This window comes from Pseudorca crassidens, chromosome 2 (genome assembly GCF_039906515.1).
Source record: "Pseudorca crassidens isolate mPseCra1 chromosome 2, mPseCra1.hap1, whole genome shotgun sequence".
Lineage (NCBI taxonomy): Eukaryota > Metazoa > Chordata > Mammalia > Artiodactyla > Delphinidae > Pseudorca > Pseudorca crassidens.
The window spans coordinates 184,018,237-184,040,266 of NC_090297.1; the positions used below are offsets into that span (position 1 = coordinate 184,018,237).

The 22,030-nt window shown below is 61.8% G+C and overlaps 1 protein-coding gene across 1 annotated transcript; it reads left to right on the forward strand.

The window, feature by feature from the left end:
* The first annotated feature begins 1,240 nt into the window (after positions 1–1,240).
* Positions 1,241–18,400, forward strand: INAVA (innate immunity activator). The gene is made up of 10 exons (XM_067729854.1): positions 1,241–1,524; positions 4,113–4,261; positions 5,163–5,287; positions 5,679–5,795; positions 6,365–6,581; positions 11,457–11,510; positions 12,318–12,528; positions 12,704–12,862; positions 14,672–15,272; positions 16,738–18,400. The coding sequence occupies exons 2-10, from the start codon at positions 4,207–4,209 to the stop codon at positions 16,828–16,830; spliced, it is 1,632 nt and encodes a 543-aa protein (XP_067585955.1). The 5' UTR covers positions 1,241–1,524; positions 4,113–4,206; the 3' UTR covers positions 16,831–18,400.
* Positions 18,401–22,030: the final 3,630 nt, after the last annotated feature.

A 22,030-nucleotide genomic window follows, 5' to 3' on the forward strand; every position in this document is an offset into this window, starting at 1 on the left:
TGAGTATGTGGTCTTGGGGCTTGGGAGGTGGTCTAGGGGGTGGGGAGGTAGTTGTTGGGGCTGGGGAGGTGACCTTTGGGGCTGGGGTTGTGGTCTTTGGGGCTGGGGAGGTGGTCGTTGGGTCTGGGGAGGTGGTCTTTGGGTCTGGGGAGGTGGTTTAGGGGCTGGGGAGGTGGTCTAGGGCCTGGAGAGGTGGCCTTGTGGCTGGGGTGGTGGTCTTTGGGGCTGGAGTGGTGCTATAGGGACTGGAGAGGTAGTCTAGGGGCTGGGGAGGTGGTCTAGGGGCTGGGAAGGTAGTCTTTGGCGCTATGTATTTGGTCTTGGGGATGGGGAGGTGGTCTAGGGGTTCGGGAGGTGGTCTTGGAGCTGGGATTGGTCTAGGGGATGGGGAGGTTGTCTACGGGCTCGAGAGGTGGTCTTGGGGCTGGGGAGCTCGTCTTGGTGTTGGGGGAGTGGAGCTACTGGAGACTCGTGAGTGCTGGGATCCCAAGGTGAGGGGCGTGGTGAGAAAAGCAGGTGGCGTTAAGCCTTGAGGGGTCTCCTTCGTGTGCAGCGCTGTCTGTCTTCTTGCCTCCTGTGATGGGTCACAGTGTCTCTGGCCCTTGCTTCCACCAATGAAATAGAGTGAATTCCAAACTGTTGGTTTTCCTTGAAGGTCAGTGGCGTGGAGACCCAGAGGCTCATTCCTTGTAGGGAACAAGTTCCATTTTGGTCTCTGGCCCCCGGTGGTTGGGGGACTGAGCTTAGACCCCGGGGTCCCAGTGGCCCTCCTGTGGACTAGGGAGAGGACTGGGGTCCATGTCAATGCGCCATGGGCCCTGTGGAGGGATGGTTGTAAAGATAAACAGGGAGGTGGCGGCCATGATGATTCTGGAGGGAAATGTCTGTGATCAGAATAGCCTGGCCTGCTGTGGGACCCCAGAGCCGCCCCGCGTGGAGTTCCGGGGTCACGGCCCGGCCCGGAGTTTCTAATCTCATCTGGCCTTGGCCCCGCTTCAGGGTCTGGGGAGCAGGGACCCTCCTTGTCAGCATGTAGGTTTCTCGCCGGTGGTCCCCACGCGCTGGGGTCTTCGCCTGCTCTGGGCGCTGCGCGGAGCCGGAATCTGGGGGGGCGGGCGGCTCAGCACAGGGCAGGGGGGCCCTTGAGGCCGCGAAGGCCTGATCCCTGCTGCCTTCTTCTGGGGTTCCTCCGTGGGGAGCCCCTTTCTCCCGCCTGTGCGGCCCCCGGAAGTGCAGAGGCCCGGGCTGCCTGTGGGGCAGGCTTTGCTCTGGGAAGGGCTTGCTCACCGCTCCTCCCTCTGACTCAGGTTGGAACAAGTAACCTGGCTCCCCTGGCCGGGCAGCCTGGGAGGGACACAGGCGGGACCAGGGGAGGGACAGCCACCGGCCATCGGCGTGGGGAGCGGAAGTGGGCCAGAGAGCACGGGGCGGCCTGGGACACCCTGAGGAGACATGCCAGGCCCCTCGGTCCCCTGACTTGGGACCAGGGGCATTTCCCGGACTCCTGGACTGAGCTGGAAGCAGGTGAGGGTGGGGCAGCTGGAGCCGGTCTTTGGGGCGAGGGCAAGCCGGCCTAGGGGTGGGGGGTCCAGCGGTGGCCGTCAGCCCCAGGGCACAGGGGTGATGGGGGTGCTGGTGGGCTCGGATGGGGACCCGGCACTGTAGTTCCCAGGCCTCAGTTTCCACGGGAGCGGGGAAGGCTGGGACGAGAGAGTCCCAGGGCCTCCCTTTGGGGCCACATTTGTGACGGGAGAGGGTCCCAGTGGCTCAGCCCGAGGGCAAGTGCACGGCGCTCCCCTTCCTCCCCTGTTGTCCTCCTCTGCCTTTTCCTGGGGGTTTGCGTTCGTTTGCTTGTTCTCCGTTCTTTTTCTCTGTTCGGGGTGGACGGATAGGGCTTGCCACCTGGGGCTGCGGGTCTGGAGGGCAGGGAGGGTTCCCATGCGGAGAGGCGGGGATATTCCCAGAACTGCCTGTATCTGAAAGGCTTGCCTTCAACACCCACGGGAGCCTGCGGGCCCTGGGACAGGGTCCCCGAAGCCGGAGGGCGCCCCCGGGGAGGCAGATGAGCGGGCCGCACAGGTGTGGGTCCTTCCTGCTCAACCTGGCGCTATCCAGATTCAGTGTGGGGACTGGCCAGGGCCCCGGGTACCGTCCAGTTGTCACCGTGCCTGTGAGGACGGGAGGCCCAGCCAGGTGAGGTGAGGTGAGCTCCCCTAAGATCACATAGGTGATGGCAGGATCCAGGCTGGAATCTGGGGCTTCCAACCTCCGGTCCGTGCTCTCTGCCCTACTTGGAGCAGGCCTGCCCCCGACCCTGGCCAGAGGGAGGAAGGGGCCGAGGGGGCCGTTCTGCCGGGCCACCCCTCGGTCCCGGCAATTCCTGCTCACTCTGCAACAGGCAACAGCATGAGAAGCAGGGCTGAGTTGTCAGAGCTTCCCAAGGCGACTCCTTAATGGTTAATAATTAATTAGTAAGTGTGAGTAATGGATGGCTTCCCTCCCACATCACCCCCTCCCTCGTCCAAGCAGACGTGCTAGGACGGCCTTGCTTCCTTGCTCTGACAGGGCCCTGCCCCTGGCTGCTGGGGAGGCCCACAGGCTGCCCAGGGCTCTGCAGCGGGCGGCGGGGGAGCTGCCTGCCGTCTGTCCCGCTCCATCTCCAGGAGGGATGAGGGTTTGGGAGGGTGAACCGGGCAGAGCTAACTCACGCCCAGTACCCTGGTCTCGGTTCCCAGAACGTGTGGCCAGGCTCTCTCCTTGGCATCTTCGCAAAGGCCCCATATAAACTTTAAAAAAAAAAAAATCCTCCCCTCCACTCTCTAGACTTCCTTGGAGAACTGAAACTCCAAAGTGCAGGTGCCTATTGTTTTCAGGGCGAGGTTTTTAACAGGCCCAAGGTGCTCTGATAGGCTGTGCTGTTCCTGTAGGTCTGTAAAGCTGTCCATGGGCAGAGGGGTGCTCCTGGGGCCTGGCCGTCAGCGGTCCCTCCTCCAGGGGCCTGGCTGCGGGCTCAGCTTGTCTCCCACTGGCTGAGGAGCGCCCCTGCCCAGCAGTGATCCCTGAGGAGAAGCAGGAGAAGCTCCAGACCCCGGAGGACTTCTGCGCTTTTGCTCAATGGCTGACTCAGGGAGCAGGTGGCTGGGCTTCCAGGCCGCCCGCCCGGGCCCCGCCCGCGCTCCCCACCCTGGCTCCGGCCAGCCGCCGCCAGGCCCCGGCCAGCTGGGGCCCTGAGCAGGGGTGCAGACTTGGCGAGGAGAGAGGGGGCGCCAGCGGGTGCGGCCGGGGTGGCTGCTGCCGGCAGACGCACACCTGGAACTCTACCTGAGCTGCATACGTGCGCCCGGCCCGGGCAAGCAGAGTGGCCGTGGTCTCCTTCCCATCTTGGGGCAGCTTCGGCTCTGGTCACCCCTCCAGCCCCGGCAGCACGCGCCCAACACACATGCACGCGCGCGCTGCCTCGCTCCCGGCTGTGGGGTGTGAGGTCCGGGCCCCCTCCCCTTCGAGGGGCCTCCCAGGCATAGCTGGTGGCCCGGGAGTTGGCTCACGGCTTTGGGCACCTGCCCTCGGGTGGACCGCCTGGTGTAGACAGACAGCAGGCAGCCTGGGCTGTGGGCCTCGGGACAGGGCCTGGCTGAGTGCCCGGTGCCCTCACCCACGGGGGCAGCGGGATGGGTCTCGGGCTGAGGACCGTCAGCCGTGCCTCCCTCCTGGCACCGACGTTTCCCCTCCCTCCTCTCCTTCCCTTCCTCCTTGACTTGTCCTCCCACCTTTTTCTTGTTCCCTCCTTTCCATCCTCTCTCTTTGCTCCTGTCCTCATGGGCTTTCTCCCCAGTGTCGTGGTCCCTGTGGCCACCACTGCTGTCACCCCTTGGGCTCGGAGGCCTCTCTGGGAAGGAGGCGGCAGGGGCCCAGGCTGGGCCCAGGGCAGGTGCGCTGCAGAGGCCCACAGAGCCTTCTGTCCGCAGCGCCCCTAGCACTGACACCCCCATCCCAGACTCACTCCCCCGGAAGCATGGGCCTCACGCCACATCTCCCACCCTCACCCACCTGACTCAACAGCTCTGTTTGGAGGCAAGGGGGTTTACGTGTATCATTTTTTATTCTTTTAAAAGCTGGGGAAACTCCAGGCCACCTGCACATCCTGGCCCAGGCTGGGAAGGGTGTCGGCCCCTCCTCCTCTGTGCCCCCTCCTCCCAGAAGTCCACCATGGAGAGCAAGGATGAGGTCAGCGACACCGACAGCGGCATCATCCTGCAGTCTGGTGAGGGCTTTGGGCGCCCCCGACCCCACCAACTCCTCGAGTCCCAGGCTCCAGGCCCGGCCAGGCTGAGGGGCCCAAGGCGGGGGCGGCGGGGAGGCCACTGTGCGGGGAAGGGGGGTGCAGACCCTGGAAGGGCTGAGAGTTTTCCTCCCTGGGTGGGAGTGGGGGCTCTGGCCTGGAGTGCCAATCCTATCTGAACAGCTACCTGCCGTGTTCAGCTCTGGCCCCATGATTCCTAAGAAGCTGAAAACTCTTATCTGGTTCGCGGGAAGGGGCCGTGGCTCAGGCTGGCCACAGCCGATGGGCCCAGTCGGGTCTCGTTTGGACAGAGAGAGAAGATGCGCGTGCAGTGTGTGTGTGTGTGTGTGTGTGTGTGTGTGTGTGTAGGTGTGTGTATGTGTGTGAGAGAGTGTGTGTATGTGTGTGAGAGTGTGTGTATGTGTGTGCGTGTATGTGTGTGTATGTGTGTGTATATGTGTGTGTGTATATGTGTGTGTGTATGTGTGTGTATGTATGTGTATATGTGTATGTGTATGTGTGTGTATGCATGTGTGTGTGTGTGTGTGTGTGTGTGAGAGGGGTGGGGGAGCAGACAAGGAAGAAGGCACCTGCCACGGGTGGCGGCTGGGAAGGGAAGGGCGGGAAGGAACGGGCTCTGACCACAGCCTGGCCCTCACCGCACACGGCCGAGGGGCCGCCCGTCCCTCCGAGCCGTAACGGTGCCGTCGGGCCGCCGGGGTACACGCCGCCTTTTGGGTGTGACACGGCCTGCTGTGGCGGCCGGCCCGCAGCCTGGGCAGGCGTGAGGCCGCCTGAGCGCGCGTGTGCGCCGTCAGCCCCGGGGGCGTCCCACGGCGCCCGGGACAGGCTCCCCTGAGCGCGCGCCCCTGCCCCGCCACAGGCCCCGACAGCCCGGTGGCCCCCGCGAAGGAGCTGACCCACGCGGTGCGCAAGCAGCAGAGGGCCCTGGAGGCGCGGCTGGAGGCCTGCCTGGAGGAGCTGAGGAGGATCTGCCTGCGGGAAGCGGTGAGGCTGGGCCCCCGCCGCACACAAGCGCGGGCTTAACCCCGGGGGCTGGAGCCGCGTGCTGGGCTGTCGGTGCCGAGGAGTGGGAGGCCCGGTCCTGAGAAAGTTCTGGGGGTCCGACGGGGCACCGGATGGCACAGCGAGGGGACAGCTCTCCCCGCAGCGCCCAGGCATATGGCCGGGCAGAGGAGGGGCTGCAGGGGACCATAGCCAGGCCAGGGCAGATCCCCGGACGAGGGACAGCCCTGGACGCTGGGACGCGCGGAGATGGGCAGAGGCCTCTGGGGAAGGGCGGCACAGGTCACCCAGGGCCCGCCGGACGGGCTGTTCCTGCTCGGCCAAGGGCTGGGTGCGTGGAGAGCGGCTTGGCACAAACTTGCTTCCCCCGCAGGAGCTGACGGGCATCTTGCCTGCAGAGTACCCCTTCAGACCGGGGGAGAAGGCCCCCAAGGTCCGCCGCAGGATCGGAGCCGCTTACAAACTGGACGAGTGGGCCTTGCACAGAGAGGTGAGGTGCTGCAGGGCGCCGTCCCTGCTCCCCAAGGCTGGCGGCTGTGGTCCCCAGGCCTTGCTTCCCCTCCGCAGGGGTCTCTGCTCTAGCATCACACAGCTCAGGCCGCTTGGCTCTGCGTGGACGAGGGGCACCTGCCAACGTGTAGCCCACGTGGCCTCAGGGAAGCCGTGCCAGTGCCGGGAGGGCTGGGACCTCAAGGGAGGACGTGGGGTTCAGTCCCCTGAGGGCAGAAGGCCAGCCAAGAGCGCAGCCGGCCCGGAGAGGCAGTGGCCTGTGTGGACGGGTCACTCTGGCTCCTGGGGCCATCCTCCCCTTTCTCAGCACGGGAGGAGGGCCGTGGGGTGGCTTGGACCCTCGGGTCCCTCCCCGTGGTGTGACGGGTGGCTCGTCTGCCTGGCCCTTTGGGGTGGGAGGGAAGCGTCCACCTCAGTCCCTCCCCGCCTGGCTCGGGGTCAGGCTGCTGGGTGGGTCCTGGGCCAGCTGCTCGGAGGCCTGGGCCCTGGACACCGCCGTCTGCTGGGGGTCTGGGCCATTCCGGTGTCGCTCACTGCGTCCTCCCCCAGGACCCACTGAGCAGCCTGGAGAGGGAGCTGGCCCTGCAGCTGCAGATCGCCGAGGCCGCGCGGCGCCTGTGCCAGGAGGGGAACCTGGGCCGCCAGGCGCGCCGGCAGCGGAAGCACGCGGTGCAGCAGGAAGAGAAGAAGCTGCGGGACCTGCAGCGCTGCCTGGGGGAGTGGCAGCGAGGCAACGGGGCCCCTCCCACCCCGGCCCCAGGCCCAGGTGAGCAGCGGCCGGTCCCAGACCCATCCGTCCCGTCGTCGAGGGAAACCTGCTTCCCCGGTCCGCCCCACCCCATCCTGACCCGTGGCAACCCCACAAGCCTCAGCCCAGTCATCACCCTCCCCTGAGACCCTCCCCATTCCCTTAGAAAACAACCCACTCCTCCCTCGGAATCCACGCCCTGCAGGAGGCCTCCCGGACAGGAGGCACCCCCAGGCTGACCTCAGCTTATCTCGAGGGCTTGTCCAGCCCTCCGATCCCAGGCCCACAGGGCAGGTGGTCCCGTGAGCACGGCCGAGGGCCCACATTCTGTGCATATCTGCTCGCTGCACTGCTGCAGGGCCCCGGCGGATGCTCTGGTGGAAGTGCACACCCACCGTCCCTGAAGTACCTAGAACCGCCCAGTCAGGACTGGGGCCCCGCGCTCTGTTCTCTAGTTACTTTGCCTCTTAGTCTAGTCCCTGAGCCCGGGGTCCAGCGCCCGCTGACTGTGCGGCACCTAGTGAGTCGTCCAGGCCCAGGCGTCAGTGGACATCGTGCATCCAGGCCGGTTCCTCTTCCAGCAAGTGGTTCTGGGCCCTCGCGTGTGGCTTTTTCTTTCTCCTGACCCGAGCCCAACCTGTCGGGTCAGTCCTTGGAGGCCTCCCTTCCGTTCCGGCGCCAGGGCATTGGGCTCGCCCTGCCCCAGGCCTCTCCTGGCTCCCAGGCCTCCTGTGCGTGTGAGGGAGCTGGCACAGGGAGTTGGGCCCTGGGCTGAACCGGATCTGGGGCCTCCACCTGGGCTCCCCAGCTCCCACCCCTGCCCCTCAGGTCAGCTTTGTGCCAAGGCTGCCTCCTGCCCCGGTTGGGCACGTGGCCTCTAATTTAGGGTGAATCCAGACGCCTCCCAGGTCCCCCCCAGCAGCCAGGGGTGGAGGACGAGGGAGGAGATGCCTCCATGCGACAGCTGACCCAGTAACCCCGGGCGACGGGGCGACCCAGGCAGGACGGCCGACCGGCTCTGGTGGAGAGGGGCCTCCGTCCTCCCTCTTCCTGACAGGGCCCAGGATGCGAGCTCCCCTTGAAAGGCAGCTGCTGACTTGGGCACGGAAGCCCCTGAGGGCTCGTCGCTGTCCTGGTGGCAGGGGCCCGGGGGGCTGTGCCCCGTCTGTGTGTCCCAGCCCCTCCTGTGTCCCGTCTGGCCTCACACCGCCCTGTGGGCTCCTCTGACCACAGGCCTGCGGTGTGGGGTGGTGGACGGTGTAGGGCTGTGGCTCTGCTCCTATCATTGCACGATGAGGCTGCTTGTTGGGAGTGGGGAGCAGGCCAGGACACGCCTGGGGCTTGGCCAACCACCCGCGGGAGGGGGCACTTAGTCCAGGGGAAACAGAGCTGTGGGGAAGGGGCTTGGCCATGCGACTGCTTCCACCCTCCTGATCAGAGAGGCAGCTCTGCTCTCCACCTGCAGCCCTGGCCTGACCAGGCCGAGGTCCTGGGTCTAGTGTCCTGTGTCGATGAGGCCCGAGGTCCTGGGTCTAGTGTGCTGTGGTGATGAGGCCCGAGGTCCTGGATCTAGTGTCCTGTGTTGACGAGGCCTGAGGTCCTGGGTCTAGTGTCCTGTGTCGATGAGGCCTGAGGTCCTGGGTCTAGTGTGCTGCGGTGATGAGGCCCGAGGTCCTGGGTCTTACGTCCTGTGTCGATCAGGCCTGAGGTCCTGGGTCTAACATCCTGTGTCGACGAGGCCTGAGGTCCTGGGTCTAGTGTCCTGTGTTGATGAGGCCTGAGGTCCTGGGTCTAACATCCTGTGTCGATGAGGCCTGAGGTCCTGGATCTAGTGTCCTGTGTCGACGAGGCCTGAGGTCCTGGGTCTAACGTCCTGTGTCGACGAGGCCTGAGGTCCTGGGTCTAACGTCCTGCGTCGACGAGGCCTGAGGTCCTGGGTCTAGTGTCCTGTGTTGATGAGGCCTGAGGTCCTGGGTCTAACGTCCTGTGTCGATGAGGCCCGAGGTCCTGGGTCTAGTGTCCTGTGTCGATGAGGCCCGAGGTCCTGGGTCTAGTGTGCGGTGGTGATGAGGCCCGAGGTCCTGGATCTAGTGTCCTGTGTCGACGAGGCCCGAGGTCCTGGGTCTAGTGTCCTGTGTCGATGAGGCCTGAGGTCCTGGATCTAGTGTCCTGTGTTGACGAGGCCTGAGGTCCTAGGTCTAGTGTCCTGTGTTGATGAGGCCTGAGGTCCTGGGTCTAACGTCCTGTGTCGATGAGGCCTGAGGTCCTGGGTCTAACGTCCTGTGTCGATGAGGCCTGAGGTCCTGGATCTAACGTCCTGTGTCGATGAGGCCTGAGGTCCTGGGTCTAGTGTCCTGTGTCGATGAGGCCTGAGGTCCTTGTTGCAATGTCTTCTCCTGGGAGCCCAGGAGGAGGTGGTTCTAGACAGGTAGTTCCTGCTCTTGGCCATCTGCCCAGCTGGGCTCGCCCTGAAAGCAGGAAGTAGAGAGGGATTAATAGTTAACTAGCAATAAAGATGTATGAAAAAATAATTAGTAGCTGAAAGGTGTTTTGAATTAAAGAGGAAAAAAAAAAGCAAACAAACTAACCCAAAAAAAGTTAGAAAAATCCACCCACCCTCTTGGTCTCCGCAGGAAGGTTACTCAATTTGGAACCTAATTCTACCAGGTGGCAGCCATTAGCTTGTCCTCTGCAGGTGGCGGGAGCGGTCAGCTGCGGGGCGAATCGACCACAGGGAGCCTGATGAGAAAGGCCCCCCAGCACCGAGCTGACGTAACAGGTGCTCAGGACGCACTTGTTGATTAGCGGCGCCCGTGCTGGCAACGCTGGTAGGAGCTCTTCCATGATGAAACGTTCCAGATCTGTGCTGTCCAATACGGCAGCACTCACTGCATGGGACTGTTGAACACTTGGACTGTGACCCGTGCGGCTGAGAAACTAAAATTTTAATTTAATTTAAAATAGCCCATGCAGCCAGTGGCTGCTGCACGGGACGGTGCAGCTTTGAGGATGCCCAGCGTTTGCATGGCCTCTGCCTGGGGTGTCCGCCTGCCGCTGCAGGGCTGTGGGCAGGGCTGTGGGGCAGCGTGGCCAAGACAGCAAGCAGCCCCCATGAACCACCTGATTAAGCCGCCGGGGCTGATGGCTGTCTTCCCAGACCATATATTCAAACCCCAAACACATGACTATACCCAGCCCCCGACCCCGGCATCCCGGGACCGTGACAGTAACAGTCCCACAATTTCTTCCAGTTGACATTTGTGAAACATAAACATCTCGGTTCCCCAGGTTTTTGTTAAAGATCAGAGGCTGGGAACCAGCATTAGCTAAGAGCACGTCTCCCCAGTTGAACTTTAAAGCACGGGCTGCTCCGTGGGCAGCCGACCCTGCATGTTTACAGACTGCTCTGTGTAAAGGTTCTGTCTCATTTAAATTGAGGAGCAAACGTTGACAAACTTCTGTAAAGGTCCAGGGAGTAAATGTTTTAGGCTCGTGGGCCATGTGGCCTCCGTCATTACTACTCAGCTTGGCCATCGTATCATGAAAGCAGCCAGACGTTACGTAAACAAACCCACAGTTGTGTTTCAATACAACTTTATTTATAAAACCAGCCAGAAAAAAAAATTTTTTAAGGGACTTCGCTGGTGGTCCAGCGGTTAAGACTCTGTGCTTCCACTGCAGGGGGCACGGGTCAGGGAACTAAGATCCCGCATGCCTCGCGGTGTGGCCAAAAAAAAAAAAAAAAAATCCAGTTAACTGGATTTGTCCCACAGGCCTGCCACCAGCCAATCCCTGTTATAGAGGATTTTCAGATGGCTGGAAACGGAATCTACTTTTCTTAGAATTTTCTGGTTAATGACCTCTGCATGAAAGGCCAGCTAACAGGAGAGCCCATAAATGGTGGTGGTGAAGGGCCAGACTCTGGTCAGACGGTCTGGGTGTGAATCTGACTCAACCACCTTCCGGCGGTTTGACCTAAGCTATGTTATCAGCTCCTCCAAGCCTCTGTGTCCTGAGCTGCTACGGGGAGATGGTCATCTCACCGTACACGGTTGTTATGAGGATCCCGAGAATTCACGTATATAAGGCGCTTAGAAAAGCCCAAGAGAAATAATTAGCTATTGTCAGTTTGCCCTCACCCGCGTTCTCAAATGTAGTTGAAAATGCTTTGTGAGTTCCCGCCGGGTCATGTTAGGTGTAGACCGAGTATCTGAAGTTTCAGTGTTTTAGGGACAATGGTAAATTTGAGTCCTCTGTCTTCCTGGGTCCAGACTGCTGCTGCCCATGCAGAAGGACCGTCCTCCATGTCCTTAGGCGGCTGTCCTGTCACCAGGGAAGGACCTTCCTGACCCGGACGGCCACTCTCACTTGAACTGTGAGAGCCCACGACCCCATAGCTGCAATTCCCACTCTCGCTGGTAATGCAGGGGTTCTCAGATTCGCGGGTGCTTGAGTTGAGCTGTATTTATGGTATCAGAAAACTATACAACAGTTAGCAAAAATCTCTTTACCCCGGGGGCCTTCCAAAATGACTCTCTGCCTTCCCCTCCACTGCCTGGAAACCCCGCCAGAGGAAGGCCTGGCTTTTTTTTTTTTTTTAATAGATGGGGAAACGGAGGCCCAGAGCGTTGAAGTGGCTTACTCGAGGTTACAAAACTAAAGGCAGAGCCAGGATTAAAATGGAGTTTCCTGTCTCCTCACTCCTATTTGCTGACTTTTATTTTCTCCTTCCACGTGATAAATTCACACCTAGCACAGAACTGAACACGTGGTTGGTATCTCCCGATAAGGGATGCTATCAGGAAGGGGGCGGGGCAGCTGCTCAGCACTGCTGATGCCCCAGCTCTGCGGGGGGATTTCTTCACCTCCTCCTCTCTCCTTTGGCCTCCCCAGAGCACGGCGCCTCAGATGACAGCTCCCTGTTGGACGGGCTGCTCCGTGAGGAAGGTGAGAGGGCGGTTTAGGGGCTGTTGTGAGCGCTGGGCTCCTCCGCGAGAACTCGGGGCTTGGGTGGCGTTGGCTGTGAGTTCTCAGTGAGCTAAAGGAGGCGGGAGCCGGGCTGGGCTCAGCGTCCGCTCCACCTGTGCGCCCTGTGCGTGGGTGAGGGGGGGATGTGCTGACGCTTTGCCGGTCCAGGTGCTCGGTCATCGTGACCGGGAGGGGAAGGGGAATCCAGCAGAGCCTTGGGCCCCGGGCCTCCCTGCCTTTGCCTGGGACTTAGCCTTTACGTCCATACGCACCCGTCAGAGCCTCAGCCATCGGGCCACGGTCATTGCGCTTTGTGAAAACAGGGTAGCACTGAGGGAGGAAACACAAGTCCGTAGATTGAGAACCCTGGTGACAAACCCTAACGATGCTGAGGGGTCAAGGTGGGCCAAGAGGGTGGTGAGGTCCTGCCCAGGGGAGGGCCCAGGCCAGTAAGGAAACAGCACACGTGGGCACAGCGTGAGAGGAAGAAGAGGGAAACAGGAGGTTAGCTGCAGATATGGCATCAGGAATAAAGGTTAGAGAGGGGAGTCATGTGAGCCAAGAGAGTCAATCTGGGGAGGCTTCCTGTAGGAGGCAGGTATAAAATGGAGCTGTAAGGAGTAAGTCTGAAAGGAGAATAAAGTGTTTAGAAGCATCTAGGCCCAGAGCCATGGCCTGGCACTGCCAGACCGGCAGCCACGGGAGGGCGGGCCAGGCACAGGCCACGGAGGTTCTGGTTGGGCTGGTTCCCCCACCACTGCCCTCCCGGGCTTCCTTTACCTGCAGAGGCATCTCAAGTGCCAAAACCTCCCCCAGAGTCCCCAGATGCGCCTTCCCGGCCTCTCCCGCCCCAAACCCTCGAGGGGCTGCAGCCAGCAGGCCTTGACACGGGGGGCCTGGAGCGGGCCCCCATCCAGAACAGCCCCTGGAAGGAGACGAGCCTGGACCACCCCTACGAGAAGCCCAGGAAGTCTTCCGAGCCCGGAAGCGAGTCCAGGTCAGGCGGGGGGAAGGGAGGGCAAGGAGCAGGTGGGATCTGAGGGGGGCACTGTGCAGGAGACCCCCATCCTGCGTGTGATGGTGGGAGGCATGAGTCCGTCCCTCCGCACACCGGAGCCCCTGGATGGAGGCATTCCTGCTGCTGACCTGTCTCCAATCCCTCCAATCTCCAGCAGCCCGGCCAGCACCCCGCAGGATGGGCCCAGCGAGTCTAGTCCTGCCTCCTGCTACGTGGTCCCCGTCCGCAACGTTGCTGGGCAGCGGCAGGGCCGCATCAGTGCCCCGGCCACCCCTGAGATGCAGGGCAGGAGGGGCCAGTCACAGCCCCTGAGGTAAGAGACAGGCCACCCCAGTGATGCAGGGGGCGAGACCCACCATTGAGAATTTACCTTCGGAGGGTGGTGGCTTCCAGGATTATGTGGGACACCCGTGGGTGACACATGGCTTGTGCAGTGGCTTCTCCTTGGGATCTTTTCTTAAGCACCTCTCAACAGAGGCTGCACCCCAACCAGCAAAGCCAAGGGCGAGTCCCTTGTGAAGCAAGGTGTTTTCTTCCAAAGACTCCGGTTTTGTCTCTTTGCACAACCAGATTCCACTTTTCTCCCCGTCTCTGCAGACTCTCCTGCGAGAGCAGGGGTGTACCTTAGAAGATACTTTTGCAGTTGTCTGTGATTGTTTTATTATTAGTCTCTTGACGATGGACGGGTCACGTTTTCAACGGACGTACAGTTGATTCTCATTACTTGGGTAGTTATGTCCTGTGAAGTGCAAATGCTGAACCGCTGCTCCCGGGGACACACAGGGTTACAGCTTCTGGTCACAACGTGTCTGTCAACTGATCCATACGTAACCTTGTTTTATGGGGTTTCTGTTTAAAGACACCTTATCTAATACGTACCATCAACTCATTAACATTGAACTCAGGGCCAACAGCCCTAGATCTCACGCCTGAACGAAGCTCATCTAACATGTTATTTTCTCCGTAAATCACGTCCCAGCTTCCTTGAGCTCAGGACACCAGACGGTCCTGCAGCATCAACTTTGGGGCCATTTTAAACACTGAAATCACCAACAAAATGCACAAAAATACGAAAAGCATGATACTAAATAGACTGTGGGAATCGTATGAGAGCTGAACCCAGAACTCAGCGCCTCGGCTGGGAAAGCCTGATGGGCCCTGCGTGTGTCCACACGTGACCACGAAAGCGCCGGGAGCGTTGATTTTGAGGCTATAAATCAATTTGAGCAGTCGGTGAATTTGCAAATACAGAACCCATGAATAATGACAATCCACTCAATGCTCCTTTCCAAGTTCCCTGCTGTTTGGTGCTCGTTTCGGTGACCGAGTTACGACAGGCAGTGTCGGCCACACCGTCCTACAGCCCAGGGCACCCTCAGGACATTGCTGGGTTCTTCCATCAGGTTAACTTTGCTTCTGGGCAGCACTGGGCTGGAGTCCAGAAATGCATCTTATAGTTTACATACTGGGGGGCCTTTTTACACACAGGGCCTTTGTGCAGATTAGTGAAAGGCGCCCCCGCTGGACGGACAGGCCTGCTCCCGGGGTGCTGGCAGAGGGAGGCTGGATTCCAGCCCCGCTGGCTGTCCGGAGCTAGTGCCCTGGGGAGGGCCACCTGCATGCGGCCACCCTGTCCTAGCCGGCTGGGGCTGCCATATAGAACAGCGCAGCTGGACACAAACCCCCGCCTCCAGACTGGGAGGCGGCAAGTCCAGGATGCAGATGCCCCAGGGCGGTTTCTCCTGAGGCCTCTGCCCTTGGCTGTAGAGGGGCCCGCCCTCTCCTCTCTTCACTGGTAGCCCCTCGGGGTGGGCCACACACCAGCTTCACGCCTTCACCTCGGACGCTTGACGGCGTCCGCCCGTTCAGATTGTGTGGATGAAATGCCACTGGACGCCTCGCACCTGAGATGGCTGAGAACAGGAGGCAGCCGTGGGTGGCCTCCGTGACCCAAACCCCAGCGTGCAGTGGAGCAGTGGTGTGGGGTGCAGGAGGGGCGTGTAGGGCGAGCCGGGCCAGGAGGCTGTGGGCACGTGGGGAGGCGTGGCCGAGGCCGCGCACGCGCGATGCCTTCCCCGCCGCCCAGGCAGGGCTGGCTCAGAGCCCCCTCTTCTCTCCATAGGACCGACCCCTTCCGCGCGGGCCCCGACGGCAGGGGTCGCAGCGCCCTCCCGCGCCGCCGCCCCACTTACTACACGGTGACTGCACCCGCTCCCGTGCCGTGCCCCGCCTGCCACTCGTGCTCCGAGGACAGCGGTTCCGACGCCTCCAGCCTGTCGCACCCGACGCCCCCCGGCAGCAGCAGCCCCGACATCTCCTTCCTGCGGCCACCGTCCCCGCCCGCGCCGCCCCGCCCGCGCGTGCCCCGCGGCCCCCGACTCCGGCCTCCCCCCGCCTGCCTGAGGGCCGCGCGCTACCTGGTGCTGGCTGAGGGCCGCCCGCCGCCCGGCCAGTGGGTCGAGTGGGGCCCGGGCCGCGGCGAGGACGCGGCCGCCCCGCGCTGGCAGCGCCCACCGCCCGCCCACGGCCGCGTGGTCCGGACGCCCTCTTTGCGCGACAGCCCCGCGGGCCGCGGGCTCAGCAAGGCGGCCGTGTCCGAGGAGCTCAAGTCGTGGCACGAGCGGGCCCGGCTCCGGAGCTCACGCCCCCACTCGCTGGACCGCCAGGGGGCTTTCCGCGTGCGCAGCCTGCCGCCTGGCGCCGAAAGCTTCGCGCGCACACAGGTACGCGCACGGGTCCGGCCCTCCCAGGTCCCGCGATCCGGCGCTGGGGCGCAGGCGCAAGGCCTGCAGTCCGGTGGCCGGGCAGCTTTAAGCTCGGAGGAATAGGCCCCAGAGCATTTCCTCGCGGCTCTGGAAGGCCCGCAGGAAGACTCCCCTGGCAGCCTCCTGAGTTCGCCTGCGCGTTTAGCTCTAGAGCGCGTGTCCACGTGCGCCAGTGGAGGTGACCCTCCCAGACACCTAAGACCTTTTTTCCTAATGGCTCCACCGATGATCTACAAAACAGATAGGCCTCTATTTATAACCATAAGGCCAATCCCCATCACCCCCCAGTCTCCCGACTTGAGTGCCCAGGACGGAGGGAGAGTCTGGCAGTGTGTATGCAGGGGCCATAACCTGTGACTGCCTGTCAGCCAGCTACTGCGCCCCACTCCCCTCCCGCCGCCCAGCTGAGAAGCAGGGTGACTGATGGCTAAGGGCGCAGGCCCCGGTTCAAGTCTCAGCTCTGCCAGCACTGGGCAGGTTTATTAACTCCCCTGATCCTCTGTCACGCTCTCTATAAAATGGGAGTCTTAAAGGACCCATCACAGAGGGGCAGTAAGAACTTGAAATGAGTTAATATGTGTGAAATGATTAGAGCAATACATAGAAAGTACTAATACGTGGTGTTATTATCACCTGGGGCCCCCTGAGGTCAGGGACCGAGTTGGTGGGCAGCATATAGGTGGAGCACCCCGACATGAGGTAGCATGGCCACTCTTGATTTCTGTGCCCAGTTTTTTCTTTCTGGAAGAGGGGGACCGTGCATGAGCTTTTTTTTTCGGCTGCGTGGCATGTGGGATCTTAGTTTCCCGACCAGGGATCGGACCCATGCCCCCTGCACTGGGAGCGCTGAGTCTTAACCACTGGACTACCAGGGAAGTGCTGAGTGAGCCTTTCTTTATTGCTCCCTGGGAAGGAGGGCTCTGCAGGGGGTGTGCTCCAGAAGCCCCCGACAGGCTGCTGCTTTGAGACCCAAGATTCTGGCCGGGCCCAGCTGCACCTCCCTCCCCCGCCCCCAGTCCTCTGGGCTGCAGCTGGCTTCCTGGGCCTGGCAGCACCCTGGCCGCAGTCCCAGGCCGCACCCTCCAGCTGACGTGCCTTTCCATGCCTGCGAGCTTGGACCTGTCCTTGGCCCGGGCCCAGCCCATCCCAACCTGCCAGACGGGGAGGGTGATGAGAAGTGAGCTGGGGGGGATGGGGTGGGGGTGGAGCAAAGGTCAGGGTGCCCGTCACACCCCAAAGAAAGCTGGAGTGGAAATGGATGAGGGCACAGAGAGCCTGCCGCGGAGGCGAGGGCTGAGTGGCTGGGCCGGTGCTGCCACCGGTCAGCGTCCTTAGGGGACAAGGATGGTGTGGCCGGGCTTGCTGTCCTGCTGTCTCTACCTGCTTTGCTCACCCACCTCTCCTTTCCCCCTGGCCCGGGCAGGTGCCCACCGTGTGTGTGCTCCGGAGATCGCCTGAGGGGGCCCCCGTGCAAGTGTTTGTACCTGAGAATGGAGAGATCATCAGCCAGGTGTGACCCTGGGCTCCAGACACCGTGGCCGGCAGGCCGAAGAGACTGCTTCCCAGCGGGGCTGGGGCTGCGACCGCCCACCCTTGAAGCCCTCTTCGGCTCTCCTCCCCCATCGCAGCTCGATGACCTGGAGCTGAGACTTTTTTTTTTTTTTTTTTTTTTACCAGTTTTTGTTCAGAAGCTCTGGCCTATGGATTTATATTTGATCCCTGTAATATGACAATGCTTTATTGCCCAGAGACAGGCCTACTGGACTCGAGGCCTTGCCTCTGGCTAACAGCATCTGTCTCCGTGTGCAAGACGTGTGGTAGGGGACGCATCCCCAGAGAACAGCCCCTGGCCCTCCTGCCCCACTGCCGCTGGGGGCTGCACCTCCCTCCCCCATTTCCCAGCTCTCAGGCTGTAGGGTGCCCGGGCTGGGGGCGAGTCGTCCCCTCTGTGATGTGCTCTGTGATGCACACACCGAGCTAGGTTAAAGGTCAGTGTGTCCTGGCGGAGTCTTGTCTCCCTGGGCTCTGCTCTTTTCCTGACCCCGTGACTTCCTTGTAGGGGCCCCTGTCACTGTGTGCGCTCTTGTCCTGAGGCTCCCAGCATCGACCCGGACCCAGGAGCCTTGGGCTGGAGGCCTCTCCAGATTGGAGCATCCGTAGGCCCTGGCCGGGAGCTGACCACCTTCTCTGGGCCTCTTGAGGGCTTGCAGGCCACCGCCCGCTCCCCCTGCAACCGCCCCACTTCCTCTGATGTCTTTTCATCGTCGTCATCCTAAAAACCAGCGCTTTACATGTGCTTCTGGAAGGGCGCCCCCTGTGGCGCGTTCCCAGGGCCGGAGGTGTCATTGCTCCTTCCCGCACTCGGCTGTGCTGCCCCGAGACTGGATTTCCTTGAAGGAGGGCAAGTCCTTGTTTTTACAGACATGGGGACACCCGCCTTGCAGGGTGTTAATGAGTCATCCTAGTGCTGAGACTTGAGGCCCGGAAGCTGGCTGTGCTAAGACCGTCCGTGGTCCCGGGCTCTCATCCTTGGGCCTTTGCTGCCGGGTCGGATCCCCAGATAGGGGTCCTGCTCCCAGGAGAGAGCCGCTGAGCTGAGGCTGGGAGGTTTGGGCGCACCAGGCACTGACCTTGCCCACATGGCGTCCTCTGTCTGTAGGACGGGGGCTACACAGACAGCTCGAGGCTCTAAGAACTTTGAGGCCTGGCCCGGACGAGGCACAGTTCTCCCGCTGCCTGGGGCAGGGCGGCCTGGCCCAGGGGTCGGGAGGAGGGAGGGGCCTGAGGGGAAGCCTGCATCCCTGTGCTCCCAGCCCGCAGCATCCTGGCTCTGGGAGCACCTGCCCCGTCGTGTTGACTTTGGGCGCTGTTCCGTGGCGGTGGGTGTCTGAGCGCGTTGCCCTTGAGCGCAGCCTCTGCCCCCTGCCGCCCTGGGTCCTCGCGGAGTGCGCCCTCCACGCCCGCGAGTCCTTCGCGTTGACTTACTGGTCCTGTGTGATGCCTGGTGCGCCTGAGAAGTGGCTGTGTCCTCGGCGGTGGGGTTTCCGTGCCAGTTACTCCAATAAAGTCTGTCTTTGTGAGGCGGAGCTGGTGAGGAAGGTTCTTTTGTGCTGAATTTCGTGAGCAGAGGATCTGACTAGGTCCCTGGGGGGCGGGGGGTGGGGTGGGGGGGAAGCTCTCTGCGTCCCCGGGCAGGATGGAAGCAGGAGTTGAAGCTCCTTGGTCCCCCTACGCCCGGGGCCCAAGGAGCTGGGCTCTGGGGGTCCCTCCCCGAGAAGGACCCGGGGCCACGGCAGCCCCTGGGGGTTCCGAGACTGTGCTCAGCGATGGGAGGGGCTGAGCCTCCTCAGAGCCGTTCTGGGGGGAGAAACGGCCCCTCTTCTCCAAAGCTGGTTGAGGTCGGGGGCGGGGGGGGGGGGGCGGACTGCCCAGGTCACAACGGGGCGGGGAGGGCAGCTCGCATGGGCTACCTCCATGCCTGCCCTGCAGGGGCCGCTCTGGAACCCAGCGCAGCGGCCCCTGGAGCCTCGATGCCCAGGATGGGCATGGGCCCCAGAGCTGAGGCACCAAGTGTCAGGTGAGGCGTCCCTTCTGCCGGCCCTCGCGGCGGCCCCGGGGCAGGGCGTGAGGCGGGGCAGATGCCCGTTGGTGGGCTGGCCTCACTGTGCCCTCTGCCCTCCCTGGGCTCCAGGGACTGCGGCTTTGGGGGCCGGGGCGCTCCATTCTGGGGTGGGCTCCGAGGGGACACAGCCCAGGGTCTCTGGAAAAGTGTGAGCATCCCAATCTCAGACCTGAACCTCTTCCACCAAACTGAGTCGTGAATCATGGCCCAGATTTTGTGGATTCTGTGTTTTAGACCATTATAAGGAGTGAGGCCCAGGGAAACCATGACCAGTGTCCCCAGGGTGCATGCCGAGGGGGAAGCTCCCCAGCAAAGGGAGCAACCAAGTCCAGCGAGCAGGACGGGGAGGCAGGAGGAGACGGGCCCCTGGAGGGTCCTCTGGGGGCAGGGGCAGTGGGCACCCCGGCTGGGGACCCAGTGTCCAGCGTGGGAGACGCGGCCAGGCAGCACTTCCCTCCTGCTCCCAGGCAGGACCTGGGCAGACATCTGGGGGCTGTTAGCCCCCCAACCGCAGGGCAGAATGGGATTATGAATTGGGCAAGGGGTCGGGGGCTTCAGGATTTCAGCAGCGAGCCTCCCAAGGCAGAGGGATGGGAGGCCACCTCTGAGTCTGAAGCATCCACATGCAGAGAGGTGGGGAGGAAGCAGGGCCCTTCAGAGGGTCCCCACTTCCCAGGGGGAGGGAGTGGGGAGCCGGCAGTGGGACCGGAGGGGGCACCGCTCAGCCAGTTGCCTTTCCTTTTCCGCAGCCCGCCCTGGCTGCCGCCCCGAGTGTGCAGATGGACTCACCTCCCAACAAGGTCACCTTTTCACCATTTGCTGACCGTGTCTCTTGGAACCCTAACTTAGCAGGTGAGTCAGCCCAGGAAGGGGCTCTGTCTCAGCTCCCAGCGGCTCAGAGGTGATGGTGCTTGGTTGCCCAGCCCTCGCTGGCGACTCACTGATCGGCACGAGTCTGCCCACTCCTGGCCGCCCAGTCGCAGCTCTGGTCTCTGCGTGCCTGTCCCTTTTGAGACCTGCCTCCCTGAGGGGCCTGGAGCTGGATGGGGGCCAGGACATTGTCTGGGGCTCTTGACCGTTCAGGAGAGCCACGGCAGACCTCTAGGCCCACCGGTGTGTCAGCAAGTCCCGGATCCCACCCCTGACTTCCCAGCTCTTAAATCCAGCTGCCCGGTGACATTTCCACTTTGATGCCTCGTAGGCGTCCCAGCTGCGCTCCCTCCGGACTCTGCTGCCAGCCCCAGACCCGCCCCACCCACTCGTGCAGTCCCTCAGGCTCCACATCTGCGCTTCTGTGTTCTCTCACACCCAGCTCACTGCTCTCCCTTCTTGGTCCTGCCTTCCGCATAGATACAGAGTCTGAGCGCTTTCTCCTACCTGCCCTGGTCCCAGCCCCCATCACCCCTCCCTTAGATTATTACCGTGCACCCCCTGCCACACTCCACACCGTCCCTCTAGTCTCAACTAGTCTCAACTCAACGGCCAGGGTGATTCTGTTGAACAAAACAGACCCCCTGCCACTGTTTTACCGGGAACCTACCCAGGGCTCCATCCCTTACAGAGCAAAAGCCAGAGTCCCTACAGCCATCCTTACCGTGGCCTCGCGAGGCCCTCCTGACCTGTGCCCTGACCGCTCTGCGTTCGTGGCTGGCCGCTCTCCCCGCTCCCCCAACTCCAGGCTCCAGGCCTCCGGGCTGTTGCAGGAACATATCAGGCATGGTCCTGCCCCAGGGCCTTTGCGAGGGCTGCTCTTCTGGCCTAGAAAGTTCTTTCCCCAGGTATCTGTAGGGCTTGCTTCTAACAGCCTCCAGGGCCACTCAGGTTCAGTCAGTGAGATTTTCTCTGACCTCCTGCGTGTACGTACACATACATATATACGTTTGTATGCATACACACAAAAGCGTACGAGCAGACGCAGAAGTGATTCCTTCACAAGGACACGAAACAATGTCCCGTGAAGGGACCTGTTGATATGTCCACGCTACGTCTGTAAGCTCTGCCTGAAAGAGCACATTTCACGTGAAAGGTGCTCAGTGAAATGTGTGAAGGAGAAAGCACTTATTGATTTCCTACCGCGGGCCAGAGGCCGTTCTAAATTTTTTACGTGAATGAATTAATTTAACCATCATAACAGTGATAGACACTGTGATTATCATCCCCGAGTTAAAGGAGAATTTAATTTGCTCAAGATTTCTCCTTTATTTATCATTATCCTGTGTTCATTATTTATTATTTTCATTTATTATTTATCATTATCATGCTGTCGTTCATTTAATCCTCACAACAGTGACAGGGGCGGTCATCCTCTCCACTGTACAGACGGGGAAGCGAGCTGAGGGACTTTAACTCGGGAAGGTCGCAGGGCGCGTAAAGCACAGGGCCCTGAATTCCGGCCCTTGAAACGTAGCGGCTGTGCTGTGCCTTGAACCCCACCTGCACACCCAGGGTGCTCTGTGGCAGGGCGGTGAGAAATGGCCTGACCTCAGGCTTAGTGGCCGGTGTTGCTTCGGGTCCCAGGGCTGCCACCGCCTCCGTCCTCTTGCTTCACCCGCTCCCGACGGCCGTGGGTGGGCAGGCCTATTCTTAGCCTCACCCCCTCCCCCGGTCTCTGTGTCCACACCTGGGTACCTGCTCAGAGAGGCTCGCCCGAGGGTTACACCAGCCCAGTCGTCAGGGGAGATGCTGAGGCTGATTTGACGTTTCCAGTCCCCTCCCGTTCAGGGATTTCTATCTGCGGCTCCTGGGGGTGACTTAAAGGACTCTCTCTTTCCACTGCTGTCCTATCCCGGCCGTACCTGATGCAGAAAATCTCTTAACCAAGTCCCCACGTGGTTGCCTTTCCACAGAGGCTCCTGAGGTCCACTCTCGGCCACAGGCCTGGAGAAGCTAGTCCTTGGAGCTGGGGCACCCACGCTGGCCCCCGACGGCTGCGGAGCCCTCTTGGCCGAGGGTGGGGGGAGGGGGTTTCTGCTTTCCTGTTGCACCGGGGGAATCAGCCGGGCCTCCTCCCAGCTGCGGGACTGCGCCAGTCGGAAAGGGAAGCCTGTGAGCGTATTCTGGAATCTCTGGGACAAGAACAGGTGGTAAGGAAATT